Raw genomic sequence first — 16,531 nt, 5'->3', positions numbered from 1 at the left:
TTTATAAAGAAAATATATTTTTAATATTTTGACCTGTAGATATCGGCAACTAATTCCTGGTACATAGCCAATAAATAAACTCTAAACACTGCAATCAACTGGCAAGCATGCGGAAATTCTTGTGAGACTCCTAAATTAATCATTCTGTTTTCCAAACGGAGATGTGGGAGAATTAATGAATGGAATTATTCATAACATGTATATCTTAGACTGTTCTTAATAAACATTGTTTTTGTAAGGATGAAGTATCAGTATTGCCCCCGGGCCGATAATTATGAAGCAGAGCAAATGAGGTTAAGTAAGCTTCTCGGCCTAATTACTCTACATCTTTCAGAGGTTATACCCTGGTGTAGTTATTAAACCCGGCCAAATATGCGCAAATTTCATTCACGCAGATCAACTTACTCGGCGCCTTATACCATATCTAAAATTGTACGTTTAAAAAATAAAAAAATAATACAGAAAATCCGATTTATTGTTAGTTCGTTGTATAATGTTATAGACTGGTTAATCTCATAGTTAAGTGTCTGAATTTATATAGGCTATTATTTAAAACATGCCGATTCAATTCTTCAATTTGTTCTGAATAATTTATTTTAATCTCATTCAGTAATATTCTTTTGGACAACATGTATCCCTAACACCAACAAAATGGTGTTTTTGAAAAAATGTAATATATGTAACATACTGTCTACTTAAATAAAATAAAATGTAAAATAAATAAAATTAAATAAATGTGTTTTGTTAGAGAGACAATATGTAGCACTGCAATGTCAGATTTTTCAGGGTCTTCTCCTGATTAGATTTATTTTATTTTCACTCTCTGAATGAAAAAAATAAAGCACACATTTAATAATACAGGTAGGCTATATTGTCTTTGAATTTGAAAAAAAATAAAATAAAACGTTCATTGTGCATTTATAGTACATACTGCATGGTTTCAATTTAAATTGAAAATTGTTGAATATTTTTTAAATACCAGCAAATACCAGAGTAAATGATAACAAACACAAATATATAAATCAGGCAGTGCATGCAGGACTGTCAAGAGATTGCAAATGTAAAAACGTCAAATTTCTTATAAATGACAATGTGACAGGGGGCAAAGCTGAATGCTCACCTTTTTAAAAGTATTTATGTAAATTTATGAAAACACAGATGATGAGACAAGTGTGAAGACAAGTGTATTTGTGTGATTAGGTTAAATATTCAACAGAACCAAATGTGCACAACAAACTTTTGATATCACTAAAAAGACTGTGAGTTGGTCACTATTGATCTGACATTTTGAGAGTGTACCAATCCTCACTGAAATATTCAGACTTATGACCTGTAAACACAATAAAATATGTCAATTACACAATAAACAAACAAATTAAACAAACAAGATTTAATGAACTTCTGAACAAACACCTAACAAAATATGTTTTTTTTTCTTCTAAGCAGGCTAATGGTTGGCTTTAGTAAAACAAAATAAATAAATAAATACTGTAAATAAAATAATGTCAAAATATACTGCTGTAAATTACCACTACAAATCTGTTATTGGACTTTATAAGCTGCATAACGTACACCTATAGACATCTGTCATTCAGCATTATCATTCATATAACTCATACACAATTTTTTTCTGAATTATGATAAAATACTAAAAGTAGAATTAACTACAAGGAGTAGTCTACTATTTAGCTGATTTATTTAAAACCATGTTGGTTAACCTCAGCTGTTTATTTGCATGGGTTGGGTAAATAAAACATGTTACATTTAGCCAGAATATATGAAAGTTAATAACCAGCTATTAAGCAGCTTAACTTTGACAATATTCATAGGTAAGATTTCATAGGTAAGATTTTTAGTTTTAGGAAAAAACAATCTTAAATTTAATATAGATAACCAGTCTCATTCATTAGCCCAAAATTATTATAGGAATAGATGTCTGGTTAAGAAATCATTTTTTTTCATACCTTCCTTGTGTGTTGTGTCCAAAATTAGTCTGTCCAAAATGTAACACCAGGCCTCCCAGATTCTGACGGCTTACTCAGAGAGCTGGTGTGTACATGGGGATGTTGGGGGCCCGTGTGAAAATCGGCTAAAGCAAAACAAGGCGAGTCACATATTTTTTTATGGAACATGGCGATTGTGACACATGGGACGTGCAATGCATGTTCAACCAAATATTGATGATATACAACGGCACAGTATAAATAATAGCTTACATTAGAAGACAAGCAATGATATAAAAAAAACACAATATGGCAGTTAATCTGGACTGCACTCAAGACAGACATTTGGTAAAATAAAAAGTAATAGCCTATAGAATGTATAATGGTATATTAAATAACAAAACAATATACTAAGATATTCATATTGAACTGATTTCTCATTATTAGCACAAAATAATTTTTTTTATAGCAATGCATATTTTCATACTTGCGAGTGGATTGCTGATTTGTGGATCGCCTAATTTCTTCTTAGGTTTTTTTGAGGCTTTCCAGTTGATTAAAAACTGTCTAGACATTTCATTTATTTGTCTTCCATCAAGGTCCTCTAAACATGAAAATAAGAAATACAGTTTATCATTTCAACGCATTAAAAGTTACACAATTCAACTACAAAAAGTCTTATATAACTGTAATTATTATATAATATAATTAATAAAAATGCAAATATAGGATCAACATGATTTACAAAAAATATTATTATATTATATACACATTATTAAGTTTAAATTATTTTATTACAGATAATCTATATTCTCTCACCTAAAATTTTGCAGGCAGTTATTAGTCTGTCCCTGTATTTAGGTTTATGACATGCTGGATTTCCACTCAGATCTAGTAACCGTAGTTGAGACCATTGGCTGAACACTGTCTCTAACTCCTGAAAGTGTAAATAAAGGCATTACATTTTATTTTTAGTGATTAAATCATTGGTAGCCCAAGCAAAAATGAGTAAAATCTAAAACGTTTCCATCTCTGAGTGGTTGCGTGTTGAGAAAATACAGTAAAAAGTTTTTATAGCACTGATACCACACCGATTTTAGAGCATCATGAATGCCACAAGCAAAAAAACAACAAAACAAAAACAATTCCCACTGAAATTTGAATAGGTGAAGTGTAAACAAGAAATCAGCTTGTTTTAATAAATACTGTCACTTGGACAGCATGACTAACAAGTTCCCCTGGGCAGTAGTCTTCAAGCATGTTGCCTGCAGTGTATGTTTATCTAAGGACACATTAATCCAGGCTGGAAATATGAATACTCTCTGGACACGCTCTGATTGTTCATCGCCTTCCTGTCTCAAATAAAGTGCTTCCACTTTTCAGTCCGTGTGCAATCAGCTCTAGCGGGACCCCGGTGAGCTGTGCGCTCTCAGGCTTTGATAAATGATCGTGTCAGGTCTGTCACTCTGAGGGCTTGGCTAGGAACTCCCCAGCACCAAATTGCCCTCCCATGCAAAGGAGTGCTGAATGCACTCCTGACTGGGCTCTTTCCAGCCCCACACTGGGTTAATGATGGCCAGTTATGAACCTGTATTTGACCAGCGCTTCGATCCCTATCTGCACTGTCTGGCCACGCGCCACTAACAGCTTCTGCAGTACCCATTTGTCACTCGGCTGACTGCCTGTCATAATCTATTTTAAAAATCCATAATGTTTCCTATGGAATTGGACCAAACTGCGTAAAGGAGAAATTGATCCTGCGGGTGCTGTCGTCGGTGAATCAATAGTGGCAAAGGGGTTGTATAAATTAAAGAAGATATCTGCTAAACATGAAAGCTTCCTCTGACACATGGATCACTATTATCAGTGGCACTTGCTGAGAGAATTGTCTTTTGTGCTTTTGGCAAAAGTTACTACAAAGCAACTTTATCACCTTATCTACAGCGGCGTTCGGAAAGTACTCCATGACCAATCCAAAGATTGTCAAAATATGTACCCCAGGTACAGGTACATCATATTAGTACCTCAGAGGTATATATTAAATACCTGCATGGTACATATTGATACCAAATGTACTGTACCTATTAGTACTTATTATGACCCTTTTAAAGGGTACCGCCCCAGTGACACATGGGGTGCATATTTTGACAATTTTTTCTAACAGTATATGATATCAAAAACTTTGAAATGGGCCAAAAAAGGTTTTAAGATTTAGTAAAAGGAATGTATATGATTGACTCAAATGTTTTTAATACAAGGCTGAAGTTGTAAGGGGCATGAGTGTAATACGGGGGAAAAGCAATTCACTAAGAAAAGAGGAAAACTTGTGCTTGTTTAAATTGTCAGCAGAAGTTGTCCCTGGAGAGCAGTCCGCTGATTTGTTGAATAATTCGGACCCTGTGTAAGTCTGGAGGCTGCTAGGATTTATGGGATTAGGTTTTAACAGTCTTCTCATTTAACAATCTTTTCACACTTCATAGGAACATAGCACTTTGTCATACTGAAATAGTACAAAAACAGCCAAATCTTACTTTTATTCATTTTATAATATTACTTTATAGATTTATGGAAATGCAGCTGAGGTCATATTTACCTGTAGATCCTGTAGCTGGTTATGGGCAGCAAAAAGATGGGTCATTTTAATGAGAGGGGCCAAGTCCCATATTTCATCAATGTTGTTTTTGCTGATATTTAAAATGCAGAGAGATTCCTGAAAGGATGAAATTTGATATTATCATTAGACACTTTAAAGTTGAAACCAGTCCCACTTATGGCGAATCAATGAAGATTTCACAGCGTTAGTAAAAGGAGAGCATTTATGGATTTTTCAGGGGGGGGGGGATTTTGTCGACTTACTCTTGCAATTTCATTAATTATCAAAATAAACAAAATTCCCAGCTTTGCTGTTTGTTTATCTATAGCCTTGGCGGTAAACCCTCCCAGTTCATTTGTCAAACAAGTAAGGAGCCACAGAGCCCTCTTATACCCACATCAAATTTTGCACAGAACTGCTTTGATACAGATCTTGGTGCGTGGGTCGGTTTCATCGTAGTTATGCCTCTCATCTGACAGCAAACTTACAAGATGCCTTAGGACACTTTATATATCAGTATAAATATGAGTGCATTAGCTATTATAAGACACCCTCTGTAAGTTAAGTTGCACTGAGGTGGTTTGAATGTTAAATGTATCAGTGAGTTACTTACCGAAATGCTAGAGATGGAACGAGGATCAAAGACCAGCTTTTCTCCATGGGGTAGCCTTTGGCCTTCCACATGCAGCTCTTTCAGGCTTTTCAACTCCTCTAATCCCTCAACCACAGTGATGCTGTTTCCTCCCAAGAACCTTACATAGAAAATATAGCAATAAATGCTGACATGTATAGCATATTCTCTTAATTAGTGGTACAGTTTGCATCTTTTAATAGAAAATATTAACCTTTAAAGTTACATTTATGTATTTGGACACTTTAATACAAAGCGATTTAGTTCATTCCATTGAAATAAACTTTTGTCAGTATGTGTGTTCCCTGGGATCGAACCCACAACCTTTGCATTGCCAAAGCAATGCTCCAGTTTGGCTACAGGACTAGGATATATTAAATAGATGAAATGTTTTAATGTGTTTATATATTTTAAATATTAATATTAAATGTCAGTGCGAGAATCAATTCTATTGAAATAAGTGAATTATGTCAACTTTTATGTTGCTTGACCAAGCTTTAAAAGAATAGTCAATTTTCTTAAAATAAAATCCAGATAATTTACTCACCACCATGTCATTAAAAAATGTTAATGTCTTTCTTTGTTTAGTCGAGAAAAAATGATGTTTTTTGAGGAAAACATTCCAGGATTTTTCTCATTTTAATGGACTTTAATGGACCCCAACATTTAACAGTTTTAATGCTGTTTAAAATTGCAGTTTCAACGGAGTTTCAAAGGACTCTCAACGATCCCAAACGAGGCACAAGGGTTTGATCTAACTAAACGATTGTCATTTTGACAAGAAAAATTTAAAATATGCACTTTTAAACCACAAATTCTTGTCTATCTCCGGTCCTTTGACGCGCCAGCGCGACCTTACGCAATTTGGCATCACGTCAAGAGGCCACGGATGACGAATGCGAAACTACGCCCCAGTGTTTACAAGTGTGGAGAAAGAGGACCTGTCTGACGTTGTTGTATGTCGAATGATAATTAATGTTGTGTCAGTTTATTGTGTAAAATGGTCCGCAAATGTGCGGTTTTTTTATATATGTAACACCTGACCTTTCCACGGCATTACGCAATTAAAAGTAATGCCGTGGAAAAAAGTTGTGGCGCGTCACAGGACTGGAAATAGACGAGAAGTTGTGGTTTAAAAGTGCATATTTTTATTTTTCTTGTCAAAAAAGACAATCGTTTCGCTAGTTAAGACCTGTATGCCTCATTTGGGATCATTTAGAGTCCTTTGAAACTGCAATTTTAAACTGCATTAAAACTGTTAAGCGTTGGGGTCCATTAAAGTCCATAAAAATGAGAAAAATCCGGTAATGTTTTCCTCAAAAAACATAATTTCTTCTTGACTGAACAGAGAAAGACATTAACATTTTGGATGACATGTGAGTAAATGTTTTTAAGAAAATTGACTAATCCTTTAAGTATGTGAGTTTAAAAGTTTGAAAAGCTTAATGCAAGGTTTACAGACCCATAGATACTTACAGTTTGGAAAGTTTCTTTAGAGATGAGAGGTTCTCTATGTGAGAGATATTGTTGTTCTGCATGTACAAGTGTGTAAGATTTGAGGCAAATCCCAAATTGCAGATCTGTGATATGTGGTTATCATATAGGTAGAGGACAGTGAGGTTTCTGCATATCGACAGATCATCCTATGTTTGAGAGGGAAAACCAGAATAATCAATAACACATTAAGTTAATATTGGATGAATTTATTTAAAAAAGAAAAATGAAACAACGTACAATGTCCTCAATATTTTTGTCTGAGAAGTTGAGGTGAGTGAGCTTCTTGAGATATTGCTGGAGAGATTCACTTCTGCTGGTTTTTGAGTGATTGCTTAATTTAGCGATCAGATGCACCGTCAGACGGACCATAATGACTTAGTATGTGAAAATATCTTAGGATAGAGTTCTTAAAACATGGGCGACAACATGTCAAGGAAATAAAGATTTATGTTAGAACCAAACACACAAAAGCAATGCAAGAACATATGATTAAATGCATTTCATTGACCCTTAAATATATTTCGGTTTAGATCTTTCAATAGGTTTTTATTAGAAATGCATTTAAATAGGTTTTAAATGCGTAATTGATGATGTTCAATTAAGTTGCTGTGAAAGGGTCATTATTTCTTGATGTTATGTAGGCCTACTTTAGCGTCAGCATAGTCAATCGACCATCAAGCCTTTGTCAAACTACATATTTTCTGTGAGAAGTGTAAATGAGGCCAAAGGTGAAAGAGACAAGTGACCTGAGCAAAGATTATTGTAAACTGTTTTATTCAAGAGGTTTGCATTGTCTATTAGCTTGACCCTGCACATCTGCATAAAATCACACAACTGGAAAAGACCTCGTAAAAATTTAATTTATAATATTGCATGTTCTAGTTATATCTTACCAACAATGAACCCCAGGACAGAAAAAATGAAATACATACATCAAAACTGACAGCAGGTCGGCTTTACACTTGATCTGAGAGCAGCAGACCACTGGAAGATGACATGGAGAGAAATCAATAGGATTATGTGGTTAAACTCTAGGGAACCAGCCAGAGACAGCAGTGTGCCAATCATTACAATGCATTTACGCAATACACGCATGAACTTTCTTGTTTATAATAAATAAAAGCAAGTAAATTAGCTAAGTGTAAAAACAAAGTGAAATGCAATAGATCTTTCGTTTCAGGCTATATAAACAGTAACGTTAGCTATACAAATAAGCGACGCGCAAATGGATGAGCTTAATAATCATTTAGCACTGCGTCCTACCTTATGCAGCTTACAAGAGCAGTATAGCACAAATGCAGTGTAGTAATGCTGGTAAACTTTCTCGCTGTTTTCTTCTCTCAGCTTTGTTTAGGAGGGCTGCTGTTGCTATGGCGACGACGCGGCGGAGTCGACCACGAGCGCTGCTCTGTTTTTAGATGAATGGTAAACAGATTTAACAGGAGATAAAAATATTGTTATATTTACGTATGTTAGCATTACTGTTTTAATGTTAGAGCTGTGGTAATTATTAAAGGTTACCGCTTGTTTTTACCTCATAATTTTAAAGATTAAAGCAATAACACAATTCCCCGAATCTTGCGTTTCATTTACTAAATGTAGTTATAACAAATGTTTCACTTACATTAATTTAGATTTACACATCTGGTCGATGCTATCGTACACATCAGTAGTTTACTAATTTTTATTAGTATGTGGCTATTTATATGTTACCTGGGATTCAAACCCATCACCATCATGGCAAAGTCACAATGACAAACTTAACTTTTTATAATATTGTGGTATTTTTATTTTATTTTTACAAATGACTTATATGTGAGCTTCATTATTTAAAAAAAATAATAATAATGTGACCTTATAATCTTTCATCAAAAACGCAAATCTCCTCCCCTCTACTTCCGGTCACGAGGGCGGGGCCCAGGAAAAGATCGCAGCGATTAGCAAATAGCAACATGACTCAACTTTCAACAATCCAATCAGTTCTCAATGGATGAATTCAAGTCCTACTCTACCTATTTTCTCATTTCAGAAGCAGTTTCAAAGGGAAAATAAGATAATCGCTACCCTCAGCTTTAGCATGACTTTTAACTATTTTGACGTTTTTTTTTTTTACATAATATGTCTCTGAATAAATTCATGTTCTCAGTTGAAAATTTCAGTGCTTTTTAAATAATGTGCAATTTCTTCATTCTTCAAAATAAAGGTTCCTAAAGGTTCTCTGTTTGCCTGTATAGTTTCATAAAGAACCTTTTACATTCACAGAACCTTTGTGCAATAAGTTGTAGTGAAAAGAGGTTCTACAGAACATAACATATTTGACTAAAAGGTTATTTTTAGGGAACCAAAAATATTGCTTTTATGCACTCTAAGAAAGGATGTGTTATTTGTTACACATTTTTGTGTTATGCTTTTAACACATCATTGTAACACATTATGTATGTGATAAAAGTAACACAAAATAAAACACAGAGATGGGTGTATCTGCATCAACAGATTTAGTGTGTAGTTTTAACACATCTGTTCAAAGAGTGTGGCATCACTGCAAAGAACATTATTAAGCACATTTATTATTAAGAGAATCAGCATTTACAAAGGACACATGGTTCAGAAACTACTCAGGTTGCCAGAAACTAACTGAACGTGCACAGTGCATTAATATTTCAGGAGTCAGCAAAAGCAGGGAAAGAAAATACTGTGAAATCATTTGAATATTATTCTCCAATTTAATACTTAGAAACATTAAAGAATTGGCAGGCAATTGCCCATTTTTCATTTTTAAACATGCATTACAAGTTGGCCCCACATTTGTTACAGTCAAAAACATTTACCCACTGGGTTTGGCTAACATTATGAAATTATCAAGAGAGTTTTTTAACCTCACACTGATAGTGTTTTAGCATTCGTGTAGATGCTCAGAGTAAGAAACATTCCTATTCAGAATTAAACGGGATACGGTTACAGGTGCAAGAAGCGAAGCTGAGCGTATTTATTTTGACAACATTGGTCTCACTCAAATTGAATACTGCAGAATTGCATTTTTGCCCTTCGTGTTTGGCTGAAAAATAAAGAGAGAGAAAACTGTTGTAGAGTAAAACTAGTATGGGCTTAAACCAAACCTCAGGCCACCCTTAAAAAGATAATTCACAGAAACGTTTGTCATCATTTACTTACCCTCAAGTTGTTTCAAACCTGCATAAATTTCTTTGTTCTGCTCAACATAAAAGAAGGTATTTTGAATTTTTTTGTAATCAAGCAGATCTGGGGCACCAATGGCAGTGAATGGTGCCTTAAATCGGTTTGCTTGTAAACACTTTTCTAAATATAATCATTTGTGTTGAGCAAAACAAAAAAATTTATACAGGTTTGAAACAACGTAAATGATGTCAGAATTTTACTTTTTGGGGTGAACAATCCCTTTAAGTCTTAAAGAGACATGAAACAACCCCTTATGGTAAAAAAGTTAAGAAACACCTTAGTTATGATTTTTGAAACTATTATCACTACAGGGTTTCCTAACAGGTCACTTGCAACCAGCTGAAGATTTTTAAGCATTTACAAGCTGAAATGCAACACCATGTTTATCAACTTCAGCTGGTCAAACTGTTGCTTTAAATAATGCATATCAGTTTTGGAGAAGTGGGGTGTGCTTTGGTCATAGCGGTGACCCGTGTATTGTTATATACTGTTGAGGAATGTGCTTCCTGAAACTGAGTGACTCGCCTCAATTTTTGCATGTAAAGTATGAAAGGAAATGTTGCTTTGGTTGGTTGTAGGCGTCTGGGGTTGGGGGCTTCTCCCTCTGGGACATTTCAGCTCCTTACTGCTATGCTTGTTGAGATTATAACATGGTCCAAAGAAAACATCAGCACTACCAAATATCTGTGGATGTGTACGGGGTCATTGGTCCCAAAGGTATCTAGGACAGGAGCCCTGTGATAAATAGGAACCCTTGGTTGTTTGTGCAAAGTATTACTCGATTATATTCCCTTAATAACATATTTTACCGTTTTCTTCTAGTGTTCAGTATTTTAGTAACGTTTTCTTTGGATTCAGCAAATTAAGTGGAATTCCACAGTAATCCTAGAATGTTCTTGCTAATAGAAAACACACCTTTAAATTTAGTTAATAGATTTGGCTGATGTTAACTCGCTCCTGTTAAACATAATATTCGTATGTTTAGGGCAGGCTAATTCTCATTTGTACTCATCTGCTTTAGTCCTTAAGCATTAAAAAAGTTCATCTGGTGATGATTATAAGCCTCATTTGCGATTCCAATGGGTGAAACACTGAACTTTCGACAACTGAGATTTCAATGAATTTCATCCTCTGTGGGCTCAACTATTGGATTCGGTATGTTGGCTCTGTGGTCAAGAACAAAAACACTCTCTCACTACATCTTCAGTCCAAAATCCACAAATTGCAATGGGCACAACTGAACAGATCGCCGGTTTCTGGAACATTGCAAGAAAATCTTAAAGGGCTATGGTGTGGGGATAAAAAACTCGAGCACACGAGCATGATGTCAGCACCGTTGTCTGTAAAAAAGCAGACGCGTTTATGTTCGAGAAACCACGTGTGTCGAGTGTCTGCAGCGATAAAGAGCAGACACGCGGGGCTGAATAGACTCCAGTGTGTCGAGAACCCGTTTCTGTGATGCATCAGTGACGGGCCACAGCGTCAAGCTCAGTATCGTGAAGGACTGTGTACAACACAGAGACAACCTGCACAGGGTCGTCCTGACAGATGCGCTTTGACCATGCCAAACTGTGTTTACCTTTGGCCAAGCATAGCCACTGAGTTTGTTATTCCATTATGTAATGCTATGACTGGCAAATATGAAAATGGCCTCTTAAGGAATTGCATGATAGGCGACTGCACTGTGGTTTTTGTTAAATGTTGCGTTGTTAGGGTGTGTGAATGAAACGCTGATCCCAGAGCTCTGATTGTGGGAGACGGGAATGGTACGGTACTGTGTTACACACTGTACCCATAGGAGCATGAATTTAAAAACGTCTGGTATCCTGCAACACCGAGGAAAACTCATTAGTCTTGCTCTAAAAGACAGGCTGTCAATGATCTGCAGGAGTTACAATTTTAGACAGACTTTTGAGGTAAATACGATGCAACATTTGGGAAAATAGACTTTCCATATTTAAAAAAAAATAAAAAAATAAGCAAAAAAAGACATGCGTTAACCAATAAACCTGAACAGCATTTTTTTATTTGTTTAAACATACGACAAGTGATGCAAATATTGAAGAGATTCCTACACAAGAATTACTTTGAATCTTTCAAAGCAGAATCAGAATAAAGGGAACACATAACTAAGCAAAAACAGCATGTAAGATCCTACGTCAGTTCCTTTCAAGTTTAGTTAGATGTGTTCACTTGATTGAAGAGTTTATCTTTGATAACCTGGGACATCAAACCATGAATGGCCTCAATGGTGGTTTTGCAACTGGAATACAAAAGAACGGTCGATTAGGTTTTATAAAAGAAGTCTCGACTGATTACGGCAACAGTAGAAGTATTATTGAAAAAACTTATTAAATAAAAAACATTTGTTCACTTTAGAAGTAACTTTTATTTTTTATTGACTTTTAAATGGTTTTATACATTAGATTTTTATGTAAGCAGAAATGTAAGAACCCACAAAATCAAATTACTTTCCAAGTTATTCTGAACAAAATATGTTTTTAGTTCACTAATCAAATTTGTGACCAGGCAAGGTTTCATTTCTATTATTTTGTTACTTTTTTGCTTTAAATTGAAACACACAGTGCTCTCTGGGATATTTAAAATCATGCTGAGAAAAATGTGTTCTGCACAAACTTGCAAACTGTGCCTGCTTGAATGCAAAAGAAGATATTTTTGATAAATGACGGTAAGCATACAGTTGACGGTATCCATTGACTTCCATAGTATTTGTTTTTCCTACTATGGACGTCAGTGGGTATGGTGTGCTTTACATCATTTATAAAAAAAAATTTGTTAAACAGAATAACATGAGTACCTAGCCCCTAAGGTGACATTGGAGTAAAAAAAATCGAAAGTTTAGTTTTGCGTGTTCATGCGCTAGTTTCACGTGCGCACGCGCTAGTTTCACGTGCGCACGCGCTAGTTTCACGTGCGCACGCGCTAGTTTCACGTGCGCACGCGCTAGTTTCACGTGCGCACGCGCTAGTTTCACGTGCGCACGCGCTAGTTTCACGTGCGCACGCGCTAGTTTCACGTGAGCACGCGCTAGTTTCACGTGAGCACGCGCTAGTTTCACGTGAGCACACGAAACTAAACTTTATTTAATTTTTGCTCCATGTCCCCTTAGGTTCTCCATACATGAGGATGAGTAAATGATGACAAAATTTAATGTAAAGTAATTCATGTTAATTTTTTAATTTAACATTTTATTCCAATTGTTCATATTTGTGCAGCATAAATAAACTTGCCTTGGGTTGTTTACAATTACTGACATAATTGACAACGTAAAGAAAAACGTAATATTAATGTATCCAGATCATATTACCTGTCGCGTGTCGCTTTTGCTAATTTGTCCTCAGATTTCCTATCATGCGTGTCTAAGCCCAGCATGAAACTGCCTCTTCCCAGCTGAGCTTCTGCTTGCTCCAGTTTCTCAGACAGATCATACACTTGTCCGGTGGTGTAGTCTGCATTCTGAAGGAACATCATCCATTAACAAATCCATTTTGCTTGGACTTAGTCAATGCACAATTTCACAACAATGCATTTAAACCCTTACAACACGCCTGATGGCAATTCAGAAGTTTTGCTACCCAACATGTCTGCGCTATTTAAACCTTTGATTGTTTGATGACAGATGAGTTTGCAAAAGGTGAGGTTGTTCTCTTCCCAGACAGGGATTCAAAATACAGACTCAAAAAACTTAAGTCCCTGTCTGTGGTGACAATGTAATCACTAACAGCAATTCTTCAATGGCTCTTGACAAGCAGTCAATTTATCTCTTGCGCACAGCTCTAAGGCTGCTGTTTAGATAGTCGACACCCCATTGAATGCGTTCATCACGACTCATGACAGAATGTTGCAGTAAACAATGCTAGTTGACTTCAGCTTTCAGTCACTTAAAATAAATATTCAGGGAAAAAGAATCCATTTGAACAAAAGCAGCATCTACAAATATTAATCACGGGCACAAGATGTCAAAAAACTTAGCGACTTTCACTCTTTAGGAAGTACAAGGTGTGCAATTCTGATGTCATTGTGACCCAATTCAAAATAATCACATGGCATGAGTTCTGTTTTTCGTCTATTTTTATTGGTTTAAATGCATTGTTGTGAAATTTATTGCCAGGATAAAATCTGCCCTGATAATCGACTGTTTTTAAATAAACGTTGGATAGAAAAATGCCTTTATCTGTTGATGCCAGTTATAGGCTAATACATCCCTATTTTAAAGACATCAACATGTAATTTTATTAAACATAAATAAATAATAGTATAATTTGTATTAAAAATAGTTAAAAATAAAAAAACTGTTAAATTTTTTGCCCATACTGTGATATAAAAAAGTATGATTTATGAATGTTACAAAATAGACGTTCTTACTGTTAGTAAGCTGGAAGAGCTTAATGTGTTGACCCAATATTTATTCCAGAGCAGCTCTAGGAGTTTGCGGTCCAGTGAAGATTTAAAATAAGCCACTTCTAAAGCATAGTACCTAAACGGAGTAATAATAATTTTTTTTTTATTATTATAATAAAAATAAAATAAAACACAATACACATTAATTTCCAAATATGCATATTACAAACAGCCTGCATTTATAAATTAAATCATTAACAGTAGCAATTCGACAATGCATGCACAAAATATATTGAACGATGCATTTAGTTTGAAAGAAATGCTTACTGTTTGCAATGCACTCCAAAATCCTCAATCTTGTTAAGTGGTATCGTCTGGTATTCAGACGGACCCTCGTCTGGTGGCTTGTAACCCTATAGTTACATTTTAAACATTATAATATGCGATGACAAGGCTTGCGAAAAGCATGAGAAAAAATAAATGAAAAGACAAATAAACCCAAAATGCTACACAGTTAAAATTTGCACGCAACACTCACCAAACATTTACTGGAAATAAAAACAGTTCCTACCTTCGGATATGTTCTAAAAGCTCCCAGATTGACCTTTCCCGCAGATATAGTCCTTGTGGGATCAATCTGAGAAGCATGAAAAATTGCAAGGACTGTACTAAGCAAAACAATCGTGTCAAATATAACAAATAAAAACAATGAGCTGCCAGTTTAGCAAGTAAAAGTTATGAGCACCAGCTTGTTATTTGCCCTTGGCATAAAATAAGCAATAGCAATGAAGGGTAAACTGTATAATGTATTCGGTTACAAAGCCAACAGACATTAATCAGACACCACTACAAATGTCACCAAACTCATTTGTATCTTAGAGGTCAATTATGGATCACTGATATTGTTGAAGTTATACTCATACTTTAACAATCTCATAGTTGGGCTATTTTCATCTGTCTTTAAAGATTGATGTGACTGCATTATAGAGCCCTAATGCAAAATAAGCAATCACAGTTTCATATTTTGATGAACTTACCACTACGGCGACAAATGGCTCTTGAAACTGCTGGTTAAGCATCTGAGTGCTGACATCTATGCCTGAAAGCCAGCAGCCGTATCCAGGATGACTGTGGTACCATCCGATGGCATTCTCCAAACGGCCAACCTAAATGCATTCATTGATGAGAGCCAATTAAAATGTCAGTTATGAGATTTGTGATTTTGTCTGTGAAAACCCAGCTAAAGTAATTTTTGTGATTTACAGTTTTCTGCATAAAATCAAAATGTGAAGTGCATTCTGTGAAAATATAACTATACGTTTATATTGATTTAGTAAGGAAATTAAAGTAAAATTGAGCTCCTAATCTTATTTTTGGATTTCCAGACTTTAGACTGGATTTCAAAGACAGGTCACATGCATATTTGATTTTATGAACTGCATATAGATACCATATGCAAAACAATACAATACATACTAAAACAGTAAAAGCTGCTGTATTCTTACAAATAGGCAAAAATGAAAATATGGGTTTATACTTTTTACTTGCTTAATATGATTTTTTATTATCTTTGAACAATATTTGGGTCATACATTTCCGGTGTACCTGTTTTGCATTCTCTATATAAGCAGCCATGTATTCATAAGCTGCAGCCTGAGCATTAACTCGAGTTTCAGTGCCCTCCACGGGCAAAGCAAAGCTGTCCATGATGATCATAGTTTCTCCGTCCACTTTCCCCAACATAAGTCCCATTACTTCCAGATTTCCTCCAGATCTTGCATGCATCACCATCTTCAACAGTGCTAATGCTGATATCTTGCAGTATTTAAAATAATGATGGCTAAAAACAATAAAAACAGTTTGAAGCATTGTGGGTTATTAATTTAAAACCAACACAGGCCTCGTATTAATATGTTGTTTCATACTCACTCTTTAGTCCAAGGCTTGGCAGCCAAAATCTCTTGTTGCTGTTTTTTATCATATTTGTATATTTCATCAATACTTTGAACTTCCTGCATGCTGTTTGACAGCTCCCATGTCTTCATCGCTATGCTACTGCCAGCCATAGAGGCGGTTTAAAGGTCCAGATTTACTATAACGAAAAGTTTAGTAAACACCTTTTGGAAATGTAATAATTCAAGAACTTAATAATGGAAAATGTTTTTCAAAAGTTTACCTAAACGTGCAAACACGGCATTTAACAATAATTAACAAAGCTCCGGTTGTATCCTTTGCTGATCAACGCGCAACGCGAATGAACTCAGCAACAATACGTGTTGCCTTGCGAATGATATGTTTTCAAAATAAAAG

At 35.3% G+C, this 16,531-nt stretch overlaps 2 protein-coding genes across 5 annotated transcripts; both read right to left on the bottom strand.

Moving 5' to 3' along the window:
- Positions 1 to 274: 274 nt before the first annotated feature.
- ppp1r42 (protein phosphatase 1, regulatory subunit 42) lies at positions 275 to 8,157 on the bottom strand. 4 transcript variants are annotated; one of them, XM_065259013.1, is made up of 10 exons: positions 7,928 to 8,157; positions 7,597 to 7,648; positions 6,902 to 7,070; positions 6,644 to 6,810; positions 5,150 to 5,288; positions 4,537 to 4,653; positions 2,763 to 2,880; positions 2,431 to 2,547; positions 1,965 to 2,089; positions 275 to 1,330 (listed from the first exon to the last, which is right to left on the bottom strand). In XM_065259013.1, exons 3-9 carry the CDS (start codon positions 7,031 to 7,033, stop codon positions 1,989 to 1,991), a joined length of 891 nt encoding a protein of 296 aa, XP_065115085.1. In that variant the 5' UTR covers positions 7,034 to 7,070; positions 7,597 to 7,648; positions 7,928 to 8,157; the 3' UTR covers positions 275 to 1,330; positions 1,965 to 1,988. The 4 variants fall into 4 exon arrangements, with proteins under 4 accessions (XP_065115085.1, XP_065115087.1, XP_073669264.1 ...); XM_065259015.1 differs by having other exon boundaries at positions 6,902 to 7,038; XM_073813163.1 differs by lacking the exon at positions 7,928 to 8,157 and having other exon boundaries at positions 7,597 to 7,914.
- A 3,706-nt stretch (positions 8,158 to 11,863) lies between these two features.
- Positions 11,864 to 16,510, bottom strand: cops5 (COP9 signalosome subunit 5). The gene is made up of 9 exons (XM_065258258.1): positions 16,398 to 16,510; positions 16,151 to 16,313; positions 15,827 to 16,061; positions 15,259 to 15,387; positions 14,793 to 14,858; positions 14,549 to 14,634; positions 14,246 to 14,357; positions 13,188 to 13,336; positions 11,864 to 12,122 (listed from the first exon to the last, which is right to left on the bottom strand). The coding sequence occupies exons 2-9, from the start codon at positions 16,285 to 16,287 to the stop codon at positions 12,035 to 12,037; spliced, it is 1,002 nt and encodes a 333-aa protein (XP_065114330.1). The 5' UTR covers positions 16,288 to 16,313; positions 16,398 to 16,510; the 3' UTR covers positions 11,864 to 12,034.
- Positions 16,511 to 16,531: the final 21 nt, after the last annotated feature.

This window comes from Paramisgurnus dabryanus, chromosome 22 (genome assembly GCF_030506205.2).
Source record: "Paramisgurnus dabryanus chromosome 22, PD_genome_1.1, whole genome shotgun sequence".
Classification (NCBI taxonomy): domain Eukaryota; kingdom Metazoa; phylum Chordata; class Actinopteri; order Cypriniformes; family Cobitidae; genus Paramisgurnus; species Paramisgurnus dabryanus.
The sequence above is the reverse complement of the archived record's forward strand: the minus strand, read 5'-3'. Positions and strand labels throughout refer to the sequence as shown.

Bases quoted from the DNA above. Each gene is read 5' to 3' on its own strand.
- ppp1r42 (XM_065259013.1), bottom strand. From the start codon at position 7,033: ATGGTCCGTCTGACGGTGCATCTGATCGCTAAATTAAGCAATCACTCA. The intron at 6,811-6,901 runs GTACGTTGTTTC...TCTCAAACATAG, and splicing joins ACAAAAATATTGAGGACATT to GATGATCTGTCGATATGCAG. The intron at 2,881-4,536 runs GTAAATATGACC...TTACACTTTCAG, and splicing joins ACCAGCTACAGGATCTACAG to GAGTTAGAGACAGTGTTCAG.
- cops5 (XM_065258258.1), bottom strand. From the start codon at position 16,287: ATGGCTGGCAGTAGCATAGCGATGAAGACATGGGAGCTGTCAAACAGC. The intron at 16,062-16,150 runs GTGAGTATGAAA...TATTGTTTTTAG, and splicing joins GCCAAGCCTTGGACTAAAGA to CCATCATTATTTTAAATACT. The intron at 14,859-15,258 runs GTAAGTTCATCA...CATGCTTCTCAG, and splicing joins AGCCATTTGTCGCCGTAGTG to ATTGATCCCACAAGGACTAT.